Source organism: Lissotriton vulgaris, chromosome 11, assembly GCF_964263255.1.
Source record: "Lissotriton vulgaris chromosome 11, aLisVul1.2, whole genome shotgun sequence".
Lineage (NCBI taxonomy): Eukaryota > Metazoa > Chordata > Amphibia > Caudata > Salamandridae > Lissotriton > Lissotriton vulgaris.
The window spans coordinates 398,846,949-398,869,771 of NC_141699.1; the positions used below are offsets into that span (position 1 = coordinate 398,846,949).

General features: G+C 46.6%; 1 protein-coding gene across 4 annotated transcripts in view; it reads right to left on the reverse strand.

The window, feature by feature from the left end:
• OGDH (oxoglutarate dehydrogenase) overlaps positions 1-22,823 on the reverse strand; it is a 514,759-nt gene that overhangs the window by 106,623 nt on the left and 385,313 nt on the right. For all 4 annotated transcript variants that reach the window (XM_086943425.1, XM_086943426.1, XM_086943424.1 and 1 more), the window contains 3 exons: positions 7,309-7,437; positions 2,634-2,784; positions 2,405-2,532 (listed from right to left, as the gene is read on the reverse strand). In XM_086943425.1, coding sequence (XP_086799551.1) covers positions 2,405-2,532; positions 2,634-2,784; positions 7,309-7,437 — 408 coding nt within the window. The remainder of the gene's footprint in view (positions 1-2,404; positions 2,533-2,633; positions 2,785-7,308; positions 7,438-22,823) is intronic.

The following is a 22,823-nucleotide window of genomic DNA, read 5'->3' on the forward strand; positions in this document are numbered from 1 at the left end:
ATGGTGGGCACTCATGGAATTGCCGAATTACTGTCTACATTATGCAAGGGCTCCGCATGTGCTGACTAACACTAAGAAAACTTTTACGAGATAAGACACTTCTGGATCAAATCACTAGAGGGCGAAATTGTATTAAGTATATGAATCAAGAAGAGATTTCATGCAGCAAAAAAGTTTTTGGGACAGAGACACACCCGGGATTTGTATCAAAGGGTGTGGAAAAAACACAGAAGCAATGTCAGATCATTGGTATGATGCCATATACGAATCAGTGACATCACACATGCAGAGGCACCTGTGTCAGGTAAGAGCTGTAGAGTTGCCTGTTGGCACAGGACAGCTATTGCAACTATTCTGGATTCAGTCTGTTGCCTGGAGGAGATTTTATAGGTCACGAATCAGCAGAGAGCTGTACCAGAACATATCATACAGTACCACATGTCCTGCATCTTAGGATCATGTTGCTTTCTGCATAACTAGAGGGCCACTTCATGACAATTTAGTCTGAAAGTTACCAGGATCCTCATCTAAACACACATTAGGAAAAATTATGGACTAGCTTTTAACTGGTTAACTCTAATACATGGGTCTTCAAACTGGGGGTTGGGGGCCAAGTTCATTATGAAAACAGTGCTTAGTTTTAAGCTGAAAAAAAAATGAATGGCAGTAAGCCGCTGTGTAATGGGCAATCACTAACATGTTTTGTGGTTTAAATCCTTTTATTTCACTGAGGGGTCGGAAGCACAAGACCACTACCCTAGTATATGCTGAGAGGCTGATTGAAACTTATCTCTGGGTATCTTATGCAGACTGTATATCTCACTTGTAATGAATAATAAAATGGGAGGTAGCTCTGTATGAATCAGAGGGCAGGGCCTATACCAGTTATGAAAAAAGAAGGGCACAACAGATTGGTTGTCAATTTAGAATTAGCTGAACCAGTCAGAAGTGGTACTTATTTGGTGATGAATTAATGATCTTTTTCTAAGACATGGAGTCATTCTATCACAATCTATCCCATAAACACTGAAATAGGGTACTTTTTTCCAAACATGCAATTAAATAAGGTAGCTTTCCAGAACCCAGTGACAATGACAACATTGGCTCACATCAACGTAAATGTCCTGGAGCTATCTCCCCAAAAATCCAGGAAAAAGCACTCAAGTACCGATTAGATCACAACGCACCATGAATTAATGTTACCAAATATAAGATTGCCCAAGAAATAGAAGGTCAATAGACTTTACCTTCAATGGTTTGATACATGAACCAATAACGGGTCATTACAAAGACATCCCGATACAGGCCCTTATTTAACACTATCAAGAATTGGTTTAACAATAAGACAAGCATTAGGGTGAGTGCAAGGGGCGGCTGGTGTGCTCGGAGCTAATTGATTTAGTCAGCCACAAAGGAAGCAAATTTTTTAGTTGAATTTGTTCACCTCCATTTCACTCGAATGTATCAAAAAAGGAACACACTACCAATCTGATCTTAATTCCGGTATGTGCCTGTTTTTATCCCAAATATTACTAGCAGAAAAAAGTTACTATTATACAAGTTAACTTCTGAAAATATCATTGCGATATGTACAAAGAGTTGCACACACACACAAAGGGGGTTGTAGCCCAAACCCAGAGGATCTGGTTATTCACACACATCCAATTATACGTATTAAAACAAAACAAGTAGCACCTTCCGACTCCAACCCCTAGATGGCGGGATATATGCATTTTATGGGTATCTAGAAGATGTCTATGCTGCAAAAGCTCATCTACACTAGGCCTGGGAAGTGAACTCAGCTCAGAGTTTTTTGCACTCCGTGCTCCGCAGTAAACTCCGCTCATCTTAGTGCAGCAGAGTTTTTCCCCCGCTCGTTAACGGTAAGTTCGCAAGCGGCAGCTGCCACTCGGGTAGAATTTCTACTCAAGCGGAAAGAAGACCAGCGCAAATGGCAGTTCGCACTGCACTCCGCCACTTGCGGAACTCTGCAGTGTTTTTTTTTTTGTCACTTCTTGGAGTTCCGCATACCGAAACTCTGCGAATTACGCCCAGCCCTGATTAACACCTTATGGCGAAAGTTACATGCATGGAAACAATTGGTAATCATGAACTAAGCTTTTATTTCTAACGAATAACATTTGTAAAATGCTTTAGCAACAGTCATCAATGTGAGTGAATGTCTAAAAAGAATTTAGCATAAAAGTACTAACATACGATGAATACATCTGCTGACAGGCTCTAATATTTCGGGATCCATAACTAGTAAGGTCACCGCTAATCCACAAGCAAGAAATGTTTCTTTAAGGACATCGATGCCCGTTACAGTAGACCTACTGGAAAATAGAACCACTAGTGATAGTCACAAGTCAAAGACACCTTGAAGGCCTCTGCTTCCTCTTACCAAGGACGCCATATTCAGAGAGAGAACTGTTGCATACTGTATAAGGAGCCTGATTTGGCCACAGATGGTTCATTGGGATGCAGGTTCGCTTGTCCACGTTCTGGTCATGAAGCACATGGTGACGGTGACTGGGTAAAGGAGAAATATATCAAGATACTACCAAAACATAGCACAAAGCTGCCGCAAATCTATGAGTAAAATAATGCGGATCAGAGTCACTAAGACCTACCTGAAGGTACCCCTCTCAACATCTTGCCCACTCAAACGGATATGGATGCCCTCCTTTAGGAGGGAGCCAAATGCCATGTACTCTGCCAGCGCCCAATCTATAGTCCTGTTCTTAACCATTTCTCCTCTGGTTTTCAAAATCCGGCTTAGACCTGCAAAAAACAAAAAAGGGGCTCAAAACATTCAGCAACACAAATTTAATTTGAATTTAAAAAACATTTGTACGGCGCTCGTTTACCCAGCGGTTTCATGGCGCTAGTGGTGAACAGTGGACGGCAGCAACTAGAGGGATTTAAGTCAGGTAGGCTTGCGTAAAGAGGAAGGTTTTAAGATTCTTCCGAAACAGAAGGTAGGAAGGTGAGGTGCGCAGGGTAACCGGGAGGGAGTTCCAAAAAGTTGGAGCCAAGACAGCGAATCTCGCTCCTCCCGACCTCTGTTTTTTAAAGCGAGGAATGGTGAGGAGGGCCAGATGAGCGGAGCGAAGTTCTCTGCCGCGGCAGTAGGGCTTAATGGCCGAACAGATGAATTCGGGAGCAGTGCCCGATCTGGCCTGGTAAGTGAGGCAGCCGAGTTTGAAAAGGGCACGCTCTTTCACTGGGAGCCAGTGTAGTGTTTTGAGCAGTGGGGTGACCCGATGGTAATTGGGTAGGCCATGAATCAGGCGAGCCGCCTGATTCTGCACCAATTGCAAACGATGGATCGCGTAGGCGGGGGCCTCATTATAGACTATGTTACCATAGTCTATACGAGACAGTACCATGGCCAACACAATTACTTTTAAAGCAGAGGGAGAAAAAAAACGGGAAACTTTCCTGATTATTCTGAGGGAAAAAAAACAGGAGGAAACCACGGAACTAACTTGTGAATGGACAGTGAGTTGAGAATTAAGAAGGATCCCCAGTGTTTTTACTTTGGACACAGGTAGTGGGGGAACACCAAGGGAAGGGGGCCAAAAGGAGGGGGACCATGGACTGCAACCACCTCCGGTCAGGACCAACTCGGTCTTGTCCGGATTGAGTTTGAGGTGGTTGCAGTTCATCCAATCTTGAATGAACGTCATTACTGTCTGGACGTTCAAGGCAGATGAAGACGGATGAGACAGGTTGAAGATTAACTGGAGGTCATCCGCGTAATTGAACACGGTGACCTCCAGTTGCTGTAACATAAAAATGAGGGGAAAGATGTATAGGTTAAACAAAAGAGGGGAAAGTGATGAGCCCTGGGGGACCCCGCACTCTACCTTGCGGGAGGCCACAGCGAAGCCAGTCAAACGGACCGCTTGAGTTCTCCCAGCGAGAAAATACTCTAGCCATGAGAAGGCCAAGCCTTCTATGCCCGCTGCCCTGACACGGTTGAGGAGGATGGGGTGGTCCACCGTGTCAAAAGCGGCGGACAGGTCTAGGAGTATCAAGGCTTGCGGAAGGTTGGTGTCGATATCTTCACGCAATTTGTCCATTACTGAGATGACCACTTTTTCTGTAGAGTGCAGGGGACAGAAAACGGCTTGACAGGGGGAGAGGCAATGATTTGCCTTAATGTGGGTGCTCAGAGTGGTGGTGATATGGGTTTCAAGAACTTTAGCAAGGTAAGGCAGGAGTGAAATGGGGCGGTAATTGGAAGGGGAGGATGGGTCGGCGTCCGTTTTTTTTTAAATTGGGATAACAATTGCCGATTTGTGTGAACTGGGGACAGAACCGTGTGTAAGTGAATCATTAAGAAGGGTCAGAGGTGGTGTAGGGCAGGCTGAGTAAATTTCCTTAAGGATACGAGCAGGGGCAAAATCCAGGGGAGAGCCTGATTTGACCCGGTGAAGCAGAGGAAGGAGAGTATCATTAGTTAAAAGTGGAAAGTTAGTCAATTTAACGGAAGTAGTGGGTGGGGACGGGTTGACAAAAGTGGGGGAGGGCAGGGGAATGTTGTGTTTAATTTTGGCCACCTTGTCTATAAAGAACTCATTGAGCGAGTCACACAGGGGCTGGGAGTGGCGGATGGTAACCGTGGCTCTGCTGGAAGATGCTAGTTCGTGGACAGTGGAGAAAATTTCCTTCGATTGGGACTCAGCTGTCATTATCCTGTTGGTATAATATTCGGTTTTTGCTTCAAGAATGCCCTTTTTATAAGTTTGCAAGACAGACAGATAAGTTGCCTTTAGTGCGGGGTCGTAAGTACTTCTCCAGACTCGCTCGGCCCTCCTTGCAGCTAGTTTCATCACTTTGAGTTCCGGAGTGAACCAGCGATTGGCTGCGTGGGCCCGTTTGACTGTAAGCCGCCTTAAGGGGGCAAATTCATCACCCGCCTCAGTAAGCCAGTTGTTAATAGCGGCCAGCTGAGAGGTGGCTGCAAGGCCGGATAGATCAGGGCTGGTTTTGGCCAGGGCTGAGCAGAGAGAAGGCATGTCTGTTTTGCCACATTTGCGAACCCAGGTGTTTTTGGGGAGCGGGGGTTTGGCCAGAGGCGCTAGAGCAAGGGAGAATGTGATGGTAGAGTGATCTGACCACGAGCAAGGGGATATAATGGGGGGTGTGGATGGAACATTCAGTGACCAGATTTGGTCTAGCGTATGACCATGTATATGGGTGGGGCTATGAATAAGCGACAGGAAGTTCAAACTATTCATAAGGCTGGTAAACTCCTTAGATTGAAGGCTTTCGGCAGGATCGTTAGGCCAAAAGTTGAGATCCCCTAAAACTTGTACAGATGAGTTATTAATTGCCAGGGTTGCCAGGAGGGTCTGAATATTGGACAGAAATGAAGGAGTGGGTTGGGGAGGGCGATAGATTAAGACAAAAGTGAGGGGAGCCTGGTGGGAAGTTGAACGAGCTACAAGGTGATCAACATCGGGGATAGGGGGGGAAGAGAGGACTTGAAAATTAAGATCAGTACGAGCTATTAGGGCCACACCTCCACCCCGCTTGCCTTCTGGGTGATCCGCTCGAATGGCGGAATATGAAGATGGTAAAGCGGCAAGCACGTTGGGCAGGGAGTCGGTCTTGAACCAGGTCTCGGTTAAAAATAAGAGATCTGGTTCATGGGAGTCGATGTAATCGAATAGTTCGTATTGGTGATTGACTGCAGACCTAGTGTTAAGGAGTGCAGCCGAAGTGCTAAATAGAGGAGCAGGAGGGGCCGGAGGTGAGGGGGGAAATAGAGGAGGGTATGGAGGGTAGTGAGGCTAAATGTGATACAATCCCGGGAGTGGGGTGGGGAGATGTATAGACCAAGATACTGTAAGTAGGTCGTTGTGGAAGGGCTGATGAGGCCGGGGGCCCAATGAAGGCATAGTTGGGATGGTGGGTATGAGACAAAACCGGCAGCATCTCGTGCCCCTGGCCCCGTTCGGCCGCAGACGGGCTTAACTCAGGTGCAACTCCGGCGCGCCTCCGTCGCGTCCGCTGCGCTCGTCCGCTGCGCTGCCTCATAATGCCTATTTAAATAGGGGCGGGCGGCGGGGGAGTGGCAGGGCTGTAATGGGAAGTTTAGCCCAAGCTAAGATGGCGCCCGCTGCCGCTGGGAGCCCGCGAGGACACGATCAGCCCCAGCCGGCAGCTCACCCCTGGAAGCAAAATAATGTCAGGACCTGCATAAGTTTAAAAACAAGTTAGTAGCAATATTAAAAACCAATATTCGCCGAAATGTCGCCTCCGCTCGTAGTCAGCGGGGCGAGATGCGTGGGAAGCAGCAAACTCTCCAAGTATTGACCAATCAGCCCACTGCCACCGGGCCACTGGTCAGTCACGAAGGGAGAGGGAAAGCGCGCTCCTAAATAGGGGCGGGGCGGCGGGGGAGTGGCAGGGCTGTGATGGGAAGTTTAGCCCAAGCTAAGATGGCGCCCGCTGCCGCTGGGAGCCCGCGAGGACACGATCAGCCCCAGCCGGCAGCTCACCCCTTGAAGCAAAATAATGTCAGGACCTGCACAAGTTTAAAAACAAGTTAGTGGCAATATTAAAAACCAATATTCGCCGAAATGTCGCCTCCGCTCGTAGTCAGCGGGGCGAGATGCGTGGGAAGCAGCAAACTTTCCAAGTATTGACCAATCAGCCCACTGCCACCGGGCCACTGGTCAGTCACGAAGGGAGAGGGAAAGCGCGCTCCTAAATAGGGGCGGGGCAGCGGGGGAGTGGCAGGGCTAAGATGAGAAGTTTAGCCCAAGCTAAGATGGCGCCCGCTGCCGCTGGGAGCCCGCGAGGACACGATCAGCCCCAGCCGGCAGCTCAACCCTGGAAGCAAAATAATGTCAGGACCATAAGTTTAAAAACAAGTTAGTGGCAATATTAAAAACCAATATTCGCCGAAATGTCGCCTCCGCTCGTAGTCAGCGGGGCGAGATGCGTGGGAAGCAGCAAACTCTCCAAGTATTGACCAATCAGCCAACTGCCACCGGGCCACTGGTCAGTCACGAAGGGAGAGGGAAAGCGCGCTCCTAAATAGGGGCGGGGCGGTGGGGGAGTGGCAGGGCTGTGATGGAAAGTTTAGCCCAAGCTAAGATGGCGCTCGCTGCCGCTGGGAGCCCGCGAGGCAAAGGCAACATATTATGGATGGGTTATAGTTTAATGTGGACATTCTACTGATACAGAGGCTAGAAAACAATTAAGAATGTAGAAGTAGAGCATAGGAGATAAGAATGTCTAAAACTGTATTTCTAACCAACTCAAACAAATGTCCACTAAACTGTATACCTCCGTGGATGGTGAAGTCTTCCACAGGCACAGAGCTGCCCACGTTTCCTATATGGGTAAGATCCTCTTCAGGTAGGCCAGTGGATGGGCAAGTCATGCTCCTTGGCTGTCCATCTAGTGTGAAGAAACCTAATGGAGAGGAACAAAACATGTGAAACAACAATCACATGCAACGAAAATATTCAACAGAGCCTGGGGATCTAAGAGTAAGAACTTGTCCTATTAATGAAAATTATAAGGCTCCTCAAGGGGAGAGGGCAGTGTCCGTTTCAATGTTCATAAGGTGGCAGATCAACTTTTTCAGACTGGCAATTCCATATTTTGACCTACTTTAAACATCCAAAACAAGTCACTGTGCTGGCTTGGGATTTATGCAGTATTATGTATGCAACAACATTCTTTGGCGTATATTTCTCTGCTGCTTGACAACACCATTACAGTTTGCTCATATGTTAGATTTCAATCAAAAACAGCATACAATTTATGTGTTAGGGAATATTCTGTTATTTGGTTGCCATATTTGGCAAAGGATTAGCTTGGGTAGAATAATAACACAAAAAAGGATTTAACGTTTTTTGTATTTATGTTTTGAGTAAAGTACAGAACACATCCCAATTTAACACTATAAACTTTAATTTTTTCAATTATATTCTGAGCATTCCCAGTTATTAACACAAAAGGGGTGGTGGAGCAAGCAATAAAAAAATGACTATTTGATCCGTTATCAAGCTGATATCTTATTTGCTGAGAAGGTGGCTCATCTTAATTGTTTCCCTCCCAAAAAAAACATTTTCCTATAGTTACCTGCATATAACTTACTCTTCAGTTTCCAAAGTTCTGGTGTCAAACAATGCAAGCCAGATGCCAACAAAGCTTTATTAAATACAATCCAGTAGGGTCTGTGTTCTTACCCATTTGGTATATTAATGGAAGCTCACTGAGATTAAAGAAGAATTCAAGTAGCTGGAACAGTCCACTTCCAAACTGTCCATACTAGATATCTGCCTCAGTATAATGTTATAATTATTTAGATATTAGAGGCAGGACACAGTAGAGGGTTTTATAGGACCGAGCTAGGTGAAGGAGTAATGTGCAGGATTACTTCATCAGGAACAATGTACCCGGAACTCTGGTAATCCATCAGGGTTATGTTAATTAAATTCAATAAATTCTAATAGGTTCATCTACACGCAGAACCCCAAAACACTTCATAAAGAGAAACACCTTCTAAAATGTTCTTATGCCCACTGGAGGCAATAATATTATTTCCCCCTCCCAATCTAACCGAATAAGAATTAGCTTTAAGGCTACTTCGGGAGCACAATCTTCCCTGCAAAAAAGATAAAATAATTAATTGAATCCTATGTACAAATGCATTGCAATAGAAACAATTAAACTAGTAAACTAAGAAGCCAGCTTGCTCCAGAGTGAACCATAGTAGCAGTCAATCTTGCTTCATTTTATCAACTAAGAGTAAAGATCTTAATTATCTTGGTATCATTTCTGATTTTTTCTGAATAAGAGGACTGGTAGTACATGCATTTATTGAGGATACGCCTTATACAGAATTACAAATACACATGGGTTCTATTTCTCTTTCCATCAAGGCATCTTTTTTAATATGTATAAAATGCCTGAAGGGAATAACAAGATAATCTCCAAGCACTGGATGGTGGTACAGGTAAGAGAAGGAAGATTAATTCTTAATTACACAGATTCTGACTAGACATCAAACCTGATAGGTCTCTTTTCTGAAGTAAAGTTCAAAGCACTAAAGTCTGGCAACTGGATGGACAACTACCAGATCACCCAGACCTTTGTTCACTGTGGCTACTGGATTTAGAGCCATTTTTGTATTTGTTTTATTTGGGAGTTTGTAAATGAGATTAGCAGGATACATAATGCCATCATTCCCAACAGTTTAATCACAATGCTCACAGTTTGAGACTGTCCCTTTTGCTTGCTTTGTCAATGCTAAATCTCTTTACTGTACGGGAAAGGCCCTGCTCTTGTTTGGGCTCAGTCGCCCACAGAAGGATAATGTTACTTACCCAGTAAGCATCTGTTCTTGGCATGTAGAGCTGTAGATTTGGATGCTTAGCATATCCCTGCCATCTAGTGTTGGGTCCAGATGTTTGCAAGTTGTTTTTCTTTGAAGAAGTCTTTCCTAGTCACGATGTAAGGCGACTCCTTTTTGGTGACAAAGAGCATGGCCATTGACTCAATTGTTAGATTGATTTCCCTCAAGAAGGAGAGAGTGGAGTAAGTAAGTGTAGTATAGAGATGTTCATGCGTATAAATGTATAATGAACTGCAACAAGTTCAGGTACCCGTGGAGGCGGGCGGTTGCATGTGAATCGACAGCTCTACATGCCAAGAACAGATGCTTACAGATTAAGTAACATTATCCTTTCGAGGCATGTGTGCTGTAGATATACATGCTTTGCATAGACTATAAAGCAGTATACTCCCAAAGCGGTGGCTAACGTGTAGATGTTGCAGTTGTTTGGAACAGTGTTTTAAGTACTGCCTGACCTACATTAGCCTGTTGACGTGCTAACACATCTACACAATAGTGTTTGGCAATTGTGTGTGGTATAGACCATGTAGCTGCCTTACATATGTCAGCTAGAGGAATGTTACCGAAAAAGGCCACAAAAGCCCCTATTTTGCGAGTGAAATGCACTCTAGGAGGTATGGTTAAAGTTCTTTTAGCTTTAGCATAGCTTGTTTGAATGCATTTAACAATCCATCTTGCAATACCAGATTTAGAGATAGGATTGCCTGTGTGAGGTGGAGCAAATGCAACAAACTGTGGTTTTGTTTTGAGAAAATCTTTTGTCCTATCTATGTAGCACATTAAAGTTCTTTCAACGTCAAGGGTGTGAAGAGCACGTTCTGCTACAAAATCAGGTTGAGGAAAAATGACTGGTAACTCAACCGATTGGTTTATATGAAAAGCAGATATTACTTTGGGAGGGAATTTAGGGTTGGTGCGTAGAACTATCCTGTCTTTGTGTAGGTGAAAGAAGGGTTCTTCTAAGGTTAATGCCTGTAGCTCACCAAAACTCCTCAGTGATGTGATGGCAATGAGGAAAACAACACCTTCTGTGAGAGAAATTGCAAAGGGCACTTGTGCAATGGCTCAAAAGATGGACCCATGAGACTTGTGAGAACAATGTTGAGATTCCCTACTGGGGCAGGAGGAATCCTTGGTGGTATTACTCTTTTTAACCCCCCTTGAAAGCTTTATATTATTATTTAAAATTTTATATAGCGCGCAGTTACCCTTAGGCATCCCAGCGCTTATCCAGACACCATTAGATAGTAAAAACGGCCAGATTGATGCACTCAAGCAGGAAACAGATGGGTTTTAAGACATTTGCGAAACCGCAGTGTACAAGGCTTGGCGCGTAATTTTAAAGGGAGCGAGTTCCACAGCCTTGCCGTGTGAACTGGGAATCTTCTCCCGCCAGTGCGGGCCCTTTGGACTCTGGGAACTAAAAGAAGGTGTTTTTGGTCGGAGCGCAACGTTCTGCTCGCTTTATATGGGACCGCTAAATTCTTTAGTATAGGGGGGCCTTTCCCCAGAATAATTTTATGGGCTATACAGAGTGCTTTGAATATGACTCTCTCCCGCACTGGAAGCCAGTGCAGAGCCTTTAAGGCAGGTCTAGCTGACTGCGTCCTCGGAATGTCCATGAGCAGCCTTGCCGCCGCTTTTTGGACCTGCTGAAGTTTCTTAAAAGTGGATTCAGGAGCGCCCAAAAAAATGGCATTACTGTAATCCAATCTGGATGTGATCAGGCCCTGAATCAACAGTTTCTTGGTTGTTACAGGTAAGAGAGGGAAAATTTTACGGGCGGACCGTAACAGGGCGAAGCACACTCCTGCAGTTTTCTTAGCTTGGGTCCGAAATGACAAGTCTTGCTCTAGCCAGACTCCCAAGCTCTTAATCCCCTCTTTAGGGTCAGGAAGGTCTCCCATACAACTCGGCCAGCTGGTCACAGGGAGAAGAGGGATTTTGCTCCCTAACAGCATTATTTCAATCTTCGAGCCGTTCAGCTTAAGGGCTGATTCTTCCATCCAGGTGTGAACGTCCGACAGGCAGGAGTGCAGTATGTCAGGATTCTCAGCCAGTTGGTATAGAGAGACCACCAACTGCGTGTCGTCCGCATAACTGACGATCTTAATGTCATACGGGGCGACTATGTCCTCCAGGGGGGCCGTATAAACATTAAATAATGTCGGGCTGAGGGAGGAGCCCTGTGGCACTCCACACTGGAGGGAGATCGATTTAGATTGCTCACCGCCTTCCCAGACCTGGTATGTTCGTCCGGTAAGAAATGACCTCAGCCACTGCAGGGCGACCCCAGACACCCCTACCTCAGCCAGCCGCTGAATCAACACCTGATGGTTCACAGTGTCGAACGCCGCACTGAGGTCCAGAAGGATCACTGCCACTGACCCTCCTGAATCCAGAATGCGTCTGGTTTCGTCAATAACCGCCAAGAGGGCAGTGTCGGTACCCTGGCCTGGACGGAAACCGGTTTGCGAAGCTCGAAGCAATCTGTTGGACTCCAAAAAGCCTGACAGTTGTTGGTTGACCAGCCGTTCAGCGACTTTGCTGAGTCCCGGCAACAAGGAGATGGGCCTAAAGTTAACCAGGTCCGAAGAATCCAAATTAGGCTTCTTTAAAAGTGCCTTTACAACAGCTGTCTTCCAGGTTGGTGGCACCAGGCCCTGGGCAAAAGAAGCGTTCATTAAGTCTGTAACAGGAGCCACGATGGAAGCTGCTACTTGTTTAAGGAACTTCATAGGGGCAGGGTCCATGGGGAGCTGCTTTTCAGGGATGCTAAAGCTTTGGAAACTTCAGTCAATGATACTGGGCCAAAAGAGTCTAGATGGATGGCTGTCTCACTAGCCTGTGTTCCTATGTTCAGTTTACCAATATCCTGAGGCGGTAAGAGCTGGGGCAGGGTGTATAAAATCTTCTCAATTTTAGTGTGGAAGAACTCTGCTAGCTCCGTACATTTCTGTTTGTCATAAGTGACTGCAGGCTTGGGAACTTTGAGAAGTTCTTTAACCACTTTAAAACTATCTCTAGAGGAGCTAGAGGCAGATTTTATGCGCTCTTCAAAGAATTGGGCTTTTGCCTGTCTACGAGCAGACTTATAGCCCCTCATCGCGACACAGTATTCGTCTCTCCTGGATATCTCCCATTTCTTCCTCCACAACCTCTCCAGCTTTTTACATCCCTTCCTAAGGGCACGAAGCTCGACAGAGTACCATGGAGCAGATCCTACTCTTTTCTCCCTCTTTTGAACTCTCTTTTTCGGAATGAGGGCGTCTAAAGAGGCTGACAGCCAGTGGTTAATATTGGCATCTCCCTTAATTGGGTCCGACTCACAGGGAAGGGGCATGTCTTCCAACTTGGAGGTCCAGTCATTGATCGATAATCTGGACCAGGCTCTGTCCACCAGGAAAGCCTGCTTGGCACTTGTGGGCCGAGAGTCAACTTGCCAGAGTGCTGATACCAAGAAATGGTCAGACCACGGGAGGGGATAGGCCTTAAGACGTGGAATGTTGGAGAACATTGGGTCAAGTAGGTGTCCCTTTTCATGCGTGGCCCCGGAGTTAATTAAGACCAGCTCGCATGCTTTCAAAATCGCCCTGCAGATCTTGAGCTAGTAGATCAGCGGGGTTGTCGAAGTGGAGATTGAGATCTCCCAGCACCATGAAATTAGCCGTGGATGAGACCAAGATCGTCACTGATTCCGTTAGGGAACTCACAAAGTCACCCAAACCGCCTGGGGGTCGGTAAATCAGTAAACCTGATATCGAGACTGTAGGGGATATCCGCAAAGCGAAGTAGCAGCTCTCACAGTCCAAAATTGATCCATTCTGAGCCCTACATACAAACGAGTCCCTATATAAAATAGCGAGGCCACCTCCTCGCCCCTCCGGTCTATCCAAATGATAGACAAGATAGCCCGGCGGAAGGGCTTGCACGATGTCAGCATCGGAACTAGGAGTTAACCAAGTTTCCGTCAAAAACAAGATATCTAAGTCTGAATCTTGTAAAAGTAGGTTGACTTCTGCTGAGTGCCGTGGGAGAGATCTACAGTCCAATAGTCCTACCGCCAAGGTGTTCTTACCTTTGTCGGAGAGAATGGTCTCACTCAGCCTGGCAACTGTGGGAGGAGTAGGGCCTTTATAAGCTGGTTCACAGCCAACGATATTCATGTGGCGTAATGCTAAAAGCGCATCTCGGTCATATATCTGCCTCAGAGCAGAGCTTTTGAGCAGAGTGCCAGGCCCTAGGCCCGTCTGGGCCCGGACGGGCACAGACGGGCACAGACGGGCTGGACTCTGGCGTGACTCCGGCGCTGAGACGGCGCTTCCGCTGCGGGTCACCGCTGCGCGTCTCCATCGTAGCTTTAAATAGGGACCTCGCCTCGTGTGGATAAACACTAAAGCGCTCCAGAGAATGGCGCCTGCAGAGCGTCCCGAAGCTACCCCCAAGATGGCGGCGGTCGTGTAAAACTGCCTGAAAAACCGCGAAAGGCGCGGTGAGGGTCACAGTTTATTGTGCAAGTAAGAGCTGATCTAAGGAGAGCGTTTTTAAAAACAGGGTATACGAAAAGAAATAAAAATGATAACTAGTGGCAAAAACGGGATATTATGTTAAAAAGCGCGCAACAAGTCTGCACAAAATCCTAGCTGAAATAAACTGTACTTTACACCTGAGTACATAGAGCGATAGCGCAATCCGCTACACAGTGCACAAAGCTTTGATTACTGGAACTCTGAATAGTGACAGATGTTGCCTATTCTGTAAGTACGCAGCTACCGATGCAAGCGAATAGATGTATAAGCTAGTTTAGTTTGCTGTAAATGTTAACAGGTAACAGATTTTGTTTTGTATATAAGCATCTAAAGAATTGATTTGGTTTCTGAAGTATACAACAAATCTTTTCAATTTTACTGCATAGCACGCTCTGGTTGTAGGTCTTCTTGCTTTCTTTAGAATTTTCAGACAGTCTGGTGGTAAAATTAAATAACCAAACTCTAGGACTTCAGGAGGCAGATTAATACATTCAGTTCTTTGGGATTTGGATGTCGATATCTCCATGGTTCTGTGTGAGGAGACTGGAGGTGTGGTGCAGCTTTTGATGTGGAAGTAGTGATAGCTCCAAGAGGGTGGTGAGGAGATAGATTTCTATTTTACAAGTATGCTGCAATAGCTGCAAGGTGTAACCTGATAGACGTGTAGGCTAAGTTACACTTTTGAAGGTGCAGTAAATATCCAATGATGTGTTGAATAGACACATCTAAAGGATCAATTTGGTTGTTTTGGCAGTATATGACAAACCTTTTCCACTTAGCAGCGTAACATGCTCTAGTGGTAGGGCGTCTAGCTTCTTTGATAACGTTCGTACAGTCTGGGGGGAAGGTTGAGGTAACCAAACTCTATGACCTCAGGAGCCAGATCTCTAGGTTGAGCTGAGCTGGGTCCGGGTGCCTGATCTCTCCACGGTTCTGCGTTAATAGGCGTGGAGAAAGGTTTAGTTTTTGGTGTGGTACTACAGACATTTGCAACAGCGTGGTGTACCACGGTTGTCTGGCCCAAGTTGGAGCGATCAGGATGAGCGTTAGGGAATGTTGCTGTAGTTTGCGCACCACTAATGGAATTAGTGGGAGAGGAGGAAAAGCGTACGCAAATAGTTTTGACCAGTTCATCCTTATCGCATTGCCTTTGGACAATGGGTGTGGGTATCTGGCGGCAAAGTTTGGGCATTTTGCGTTTTCGTGGGTGCCAAAGAGGTCTATTTGAGGTGTCCCCACATTTGAAAGAACGGATGAAGAACTTGTGGATGAAGTTCCCATTCGTGGATATGCTGAGTTTGTCGCCTTAGCAGATGGTGTTTTGTACTCCTGGGACGTGTTGGGCTAATAGGAAGATCTTTAGTGGTATAGCCCATCTCCATATCTGCTGTGCTAACAGAGAGCTGCAGAGTGTGTCCCTCCCTGTTTGTTTATGTAGTACATAGCTGTCATATTGTCTGTGCAGACTAGGACAGCTTTGCCTGACACTGGAGTTTGAAAAGCTTTTAGGCCTAGAAACACAGCTAGTAACTCTAGATGGTTGAAATGGAGTAGCTTTTGTTGCGGTGTCCACCTGCCTTGCGTGGTGTGATGCAGGAGGTGAGCTCCCCAGCCGGAGAGCGATGCGTCCGCTGTTAAGACTACTTGAGGAACTGGCTCTAGAAACGGTCGCCCTTTGGAAAGATTTTTGGTGTTCCACCATTGCAGAGAACGAGGAGTCCGACCGTCCACCAACACTAGGTCTGTTAGTTGACCTTGAGCCTGGTTCGATTGGTGTGCTAGGCACTCTTGAAGTGAACGCATTTGCAATCTTGCATGAGGAACTATGAATATGCAAGATGCCATCATTCCTATGAGCTGCTTGAACACTCGAGCTGGTAGTGAATGTTGCAGCTTGAATTTTGTTAGAAGAGTTTGTACACTTGTTATCCTTGCTGGAGAGAGATACGCTAGTGTTAACTGGGTTTTTAATGTGGCGCTGAGATACTGTTGTATATGTGAGGGTTGTAGATGCGACTTGATGTGATTTACTGTGAATCCCAAGTCGTGAAGCAGTTGAATGGTAGCGTGAGTGTGTTGTACACACTGGCTGTATGAGCTTGCTTTTATGAGCCAGTCGTCCAGATATGGGAAGACATGAATGTGTAGTCTTCTTAAGTGTGCTGCTACCACTGCTAGGCATTTGGTAAACACCCTTGGCGCTGTTGTGACTCCGAATGGGAGCACTTTGAACTGGTAGTGCTGCCCGTCTAGCACAAATCTGAGATATTTTCTGTGCGCTGTGTGGATGGCAATATGGAAGTAGGCGTCCTTGAGATCTAGAGTGGCAAGGAAGTCGTTTAGTCCCAGTAGTGGAAGGACCTGTTGAAGTGTGACCATATGGAAATGGTCCGACTGAATGTAAATGTTTAGAGGTCTGAGGTCTAGGATGGGTCTTAGAGATCCGTCCTTTTAAGGTATTAGGAAATACAGTGAGTATACTCCTTTGTTTTCCTGGTGCTTTGGAACTATCTCTATTGCATTTTTCTGCAGGAGGGATATTACCTCTTGTCTGAGCAATGTTAAATGTTCCTGTGACATTGGACGCTGCCTGGGTGGTATGTTTGGGGGGGGTAGATTGTAGTTCCAGACAGTAACCTGATTGAATAATTTGTACCACCCACCTGTCTGATGTGATGTTTTCCCAGGCTGGCAGGTACTGTTGGAGTCTTCCCCGACCGGAGTGGAGTGGGTTGGGGGAAGGGAGTCATTGGGCACGGGTGGATTCAGAGCGGGAATTGTTATTTTTACCCCTGTACCCGCCCCTTTGGTAGCCCTTGCTGTAAGTGGATTGTGTGGGGGCTTTGTATGAGGCAGAGGCTGTGTCTGAGGAATATCCTCTGGTGGCACCTCTATAGGATGAGCGACAAAAGGAAGGTCTGGGAGCCTGCGACTGCAGGGCTCCCATAGATTTGGCGGTGTCTGTATATTTTTTAATGAGATACATCCACGTTGGGTCCAAATAGGTGTTGCTCATCAAAAAGTTCTCTTCCCTGATGCGTCTAGTAACTTAGAGTCCTTATCTGGTGGGGCAGCATCACCGGATGTTTGCGAGTTAGCTCTCTTGCGTGCGTTGGAAACAAGTGAGTCTAGTGGTACTGGCCCCTTAATGTATTCTGGGTCTGAAGGGGCGGCTTTATATTTCTTCTCTATATGAGGATTAATGATTCTAGTTCTGACTGGGTCTTTAAAGACTTCAGAAGCATGTTTAATTACTCCTTTGAGCATTGGTAAGATGGATGTGACCTTTGTGCGTTATCAAAGGTATCCATCAGGAAGTCTTTGTCTACAGGGTCTGTATGCATGTCTACCCCGTGATATTGTGCAGCTCTGTGTATTATTTCGTTAAACCCTATAGTGTCTTCAGATGGGAAAGGCTGTGATGGGTATAAGTCATCCTGAGGGACATTTGGGACATCTGGAGGGGTGTAATCAACCCATGGGTCAGGTGATCCTGTAGGTGGGTCTGGATCAGGCATGTTACCCCCCCATATCAGAACTATCATCTGTATGAGAGGGTGTAGGGGAATGATGTGGTATGGGAGAGTGTGGTGATGGCATAGGTGAAGGGGAAGGCAGTCTTAAAGGCGAGGTAGCCATGTCCTTCTTTGCAAGCGGGGCTGGGGCTGGCTTGTCTAGTGGTCGCTTCTTTGAGGCCAAAATCAACTGTCCAGTTATTGGGTCCTTAGCCAGAGTCTTTTAGGCAGGGTCCGGAAAATATAAGTCCTCTGCCGGAGGCCGATCTTTTGGTGCTGTGGAAGGTTTCGACACCGAAGCGGCTTGCTTTGGTTTTTTGACAATGTCCTTCGTCGGGGAAGCAGGAGTCTCTCGGCTCCGAATGTTTTTTTGGCTCCAAATGTTTTTTCGGGTCCGAAAGTTTTTTCGGTTCCGAAAGTTCTTTTGGGTCGGGTTGTTGTTTTCGGATCCGGTTGTTTCTTTGGATCCAACGCTGTTTTCGGTTCCGGCGCTTTTTTGGAATCCGAAGCTTTGCTTGGTTCCGACCTGGGTTTCGGTGCCGAAGGAGTTGTGGGTTTCGGCGCCGATGGTTTGGGCGTCGGCGTAGCCGGCGTCTATGTCTTTTTCGGTGCCAGTAAGTTGGCGCTGGCACCATGGGAAGGCTGACTTGAGCCCGAGTCGGCTGAAGGCTTAATTGGCTTCTTTGCCGGGCCCAAGGGCGGAGCAGTAGAAGCGGAGTGTCGGTGTGCAACCGAGCCAGAGGGCGATGGTGTAACCTGGGCCTTATTTGGGTGTGTCGAGGAAGGGTCGGGGTAGACGGTCTGACTTACGCCCCGCTGCGCTGGAGTGACGTCCGACACACGAATCTTCTTCCTGTTCGGAACCGCTATTGACGTCCTGTTGTTCTGGGACATTGACGCCTTCCTCAAAGATGTCGTCCGGAATGGAAGATGAAGATCGAGCCATTGTTCTTCTCGCTCTTCGGTCCCAGATAGTCTTTTTGGAGCGGAAAGAGGCACAAGCTGAACAGTCCCTTGCCTCGTGCTCTGGAGAAAGGCAGATGTTACACACCTCGTGAAGGTCGGTGTGGGGAAACTTCGACCCACATTGAGGACACTTTTTGAATGGCGTCCTTTCCATGAGTTGCAGTTGAGGCCTAGTTAGGCCCGAAGGCCGTCGACCGAAATCGAAGTATTCGACGTTGAAGAATAGCGTCGAGTGGAGAAGCGTTCGAAACGTATTTTCTGAAAGTTGGTGAGGATTGCGCGCCGAAGGAATTCGGTTTCAATGCGGAGCGCTGGAAACACATCAGAGCCCGGTGGCGGAAAAAAACAATCTGGGGATGGAGCCGATGACCATGTGCAGTATCATCCAAAGGAGGAGTCACCTATCCCGTGACTTCCAAAGACGTTTTCTACAAAACAAACTGCAAACATCCGAGCCCAACACTAGGTGGCAATCTATGCGTAGTGTGCAATTTGCAGCTCATATGCCTCGAACAGACTTCTTCAGAAAAAAACTATTTGTAAAACATCCAGACCCAACACTGGATGGCAGGAGTATGCAATGCATGTGTATCTACAGCACACATGCCTCGAAAATACATTTTCTTTTGTAGGAAGTGGGGATGAGAATTCCGTGTTGATGAAGAATTCCACAGTATGTATGTTTGTAGTACTGTCTGTGCACAGGCTCAGCAAGCTTGCCGTTACCATCCACTCCTCAAAGTAGGGGTTCACATGTATCCACTGGCTTTGCGAGTGAGCTGCCACCACCAAGAGTCAGTTTGTGAAAACCCCCAGTGAAGACTTTATCCCTAACTGAGGCAAATTGAGCTGATAATGTGAGCTGTTCACCCCAAACCTGATGCGATTATTGCTTTTGCTGTTCATGAGGATATGGAAGTGTCTGACATGGGCCTCATGTTGAGTTCCGTTTTAGGATGAAGTAGAATACAGAGTGCAGTCCTAGGTTGCGATCTCTTGCTTGAACTTTCTCTTGGACTCATTTCTGCAACAGTTCTTTTATCTTCTGTTGTAGGAGTTTTAACTCCTGCCCCTTTTAAGACCCCTTTACTTTGGTTTTACATTTGGTAGCAGGACCTGTAGTTCTACACAATACCAGTATTTAACACAGATTTGTCAGATGCGATTTTTCTCCACTCGTGGAAGAGGCACCTAATTTGCCCTTGACTGGTGATTGTAGTAGGAGGTCTATCTCCCTAGCCACTTAATGGTTGCTGCCAATACTTTGGTGATGTGGCCTTTTCCCCCTGCTCTTAATTAAAAGAGTTGTCTCAGGTACTGCCATGAACTGTGAGTTCACCGGGCAGTGGGGTGCGAGACTGAAAGACTCATCTGCACCTAAGTATACTAGTGTGCATCATGCTGCTCTTGAAAACTGCAGAATCACTTTGTCAATGTTGTCCTTAATTTGCTGTAATAATTGTTCAGTAGGGCACAGGAGGTTGCCATCTTCCACGGTGTGGTAGCTGCCTTTCTATATTTCTTCCTACTATCTTTATACCGCTGGCCACTGTGTTTATTTTTTTTCGAAGTCAACTGCTCTATTCAGAGTGGAGTCAACAGATCCTTAAAGAATTGTACCATAAGAGCCCTCTCAGCTAAACAATGCCACAGGTGACAAACTATAATTACACAGCAATGCACAGAGAAAACCTCCTTTGATTATAATTTCTTAAGTTTTAAGGTGCAATTCAAAAATATATTTTTCAATTGTCTTATTGACATTTAACTTAAAAGAAAATCACTTTTCTTGTTTATACTCTTATGTGAAGCCCCTATGGTTATTTATGAAAGAAGGAAAATACCACTTACCAGTATGCATCTGTTCTTGGCATGTAGGGCTGCAGATTCACACGCTGTGCATAGATTGCCATCTGGTGGTGGGCCCGGATGATTACACTTTGTTGTTGTCCTGGAAGAGTCTTTGTATGGTAGATGACTCCTCCTTTGGAGCATAGTGTGCATGGGCATCGACTCCATCTTCAGATTGTTTTTTTCCGCCATCCGGCTCGGATGTGTTTGTCGCTCGGTCCAGTTACCGATCTCCTTTCGATGCCCATTCCTCGATTTCAAAATCGGTATTGTTTTCGATCGTGATTTCCTTCATATTCGCGAACAGGCCTTCACTTCTCGATTCCGGAGATCGTCGGGGCCAATGGGCCCAACTGCGCCATTGGGCCTTCAGCTCATGGAAAGAAAACCCTTCAAGAAGTGCCCTCAGATTGGACACAAATTCCCCCACACTGATCTACATGAGCTGTGCAATCTGTGCTTGTCCCCAGAGCACAGAAGCAGAGATTGCCAGGCCTGCTCTTCGTTCCGGTCCAAGAAGATTATCAGGGACCGTTGAGCTCGGAGAGTCATGGCACAATCCTCGTATTCGGCAGACATCCTCCTCGAGGAGACTCCAGTCGACCCGGAGTCCAAAGAAGAACTGCAGGAACACGTTGTCGTTTCCGAAGCAGAGGATTCAGCTTCCGGAGCCGAAGATTAGGCCGACAACGACGATCCCCTTCCAGCTGGTCAACAGGTCGTGAGTATAGACGTCGACCCTCTTGACACCCCCATAGAGGTCAAGGCTTCGGTTCCACCTCCACCTTCAGGCCAGGTGCACACCGATTACAAACTTTCGACGCCCCACCTTCAGGCCCAGCAACGGAGACTCCCAAAAAGCCTCTAGGCGACTCGGGCTGGAGTCAGCCTGCCTGTTCCGACAAACAAAAAGTCCTTAAACCAAAACCAAGTCTGGCACCGACGCAAACTTCGGTACCCAAATCAGCCGAAGCCAAGCTCCACAACGCAACCAATTTTCACACAGAAAACTGCCGAACCAAAGCCAACTCCGGTACCGAAAACAGTCTAACCAAAGTCCACTTCGGTGGATATTGAAAGACGCCATACTACAGGTCAGGGAGGAGAGAGGGTGAGGAGGACTCTGTAGTTCTAGAGAGTATCCAGTAGAAAGAGTGCTATTGAATGTAAATAACTTGTTCTTCTGATGAATACTTCAAACAGCAGATTTCTCACTTTTTGAACGGAAACCATCCGTCAGCGTTTAGACAAGGGTAACACAGTGGCACTTATCTTGTTAGATTTGAGTGCCGCTTTTGATACCATATCCCATGAGACCCTTGTTCAAACACTAAAATCCAAGGGAGTCGGTGGCGCTGCACTGAAATGGATGGAGAGTTTTCTATTTAATCGCACATTCCAGGTTTCCTCAAAGACTAATAACGAATAGTTTCTTACCTGTCGGTGTAGTTTTGCAGCTTGATGATCTTTCTGGATTCACTATGCTGTGCATATTCCGCGGTCTTGTGGTTGGGTCCGGATTCGTAGTCTTTTCTCTCTCTTTTTTTTTTTTTTTTGTGGCCCAGGTGGGCGTCGGCGTCACCCTTCCTTGGGTGTATTTCCGGTGACGTCGGCATGCTTCCTGCGGAAGCTCCCATCCCTGGGCGCCATCTTCGGATTCTTTTTTCCGTGTTTCCTTCGTTTCCGAAGTGATGGCAATGTTCTATGTAGGTGATTTTTCCTTAACCGCCTTGTATGTAAAATCCATTTTATCTCTTCGTCTTCTTCTTTTTTTTTTTTTTTTTTTTTGACCACCCCTTTTTCTCTCCAGCCTCATCTTTCTGGCGGAGGTGGGTGGGTTCGCTAGTGAATCCAGAAAGATCATCAAGCTGCAAAACTACACCGACAGGTAAGAAACTATTCGTTTTGCAGCGTGAATCTTTCTGGATTCACTATGCTGTGCATAGATTTTGTAGCGGTTTCTCATTTCCGTGGCGGCTGGGTGGAAGATGAGTTCTGGTGTCTGAATATGTGCTGGAGCACCTTTTGTCCGACTTGCGCTTCCTTGTTCATCTGCACATCCACGCAGTAGTGTTTTGTGAACGTGTGCACTGAAGCCCATGTTGCCGCCAGGCATATGTCTTGTATGGGCGTGTTAGCCAGGAAGGCTATTGTGGCCCCCTTCTTCCTAGTGGAGTGTGCACGCACTCCCTCGTCTAGTTCCTGTCCTGCCCTGTTGTGGCAGAGCTGAATCGTCTGTGCTATCCATTGTGCAATAGTGTTCTTCGTTACTGCTTTGCCCATGTAACTGTTGGCGAATGACACAAAGAACTGCTTCGTTTTTCTGTGCTCCTTTGTCCTTTCAATGTAATGCATGACCGCCCTTCTGGCGTCTAAGGTGTGCAGAGCTCGCTCAGCGCTATTGGTTGGTTTTTGGAAAAAACTCGGTATCTGTATGGACTGGTTCATGTGGAACCTGGAGACCACCTTCGGCATGAAGTGTGGGTCCGTCCTCATCACAACCCTATCATTATGTATTTGTATGTAGGGTTCCTGTAGCGTCAGCGCTTGTAGTTCGCTTACCCTGCGTAATGA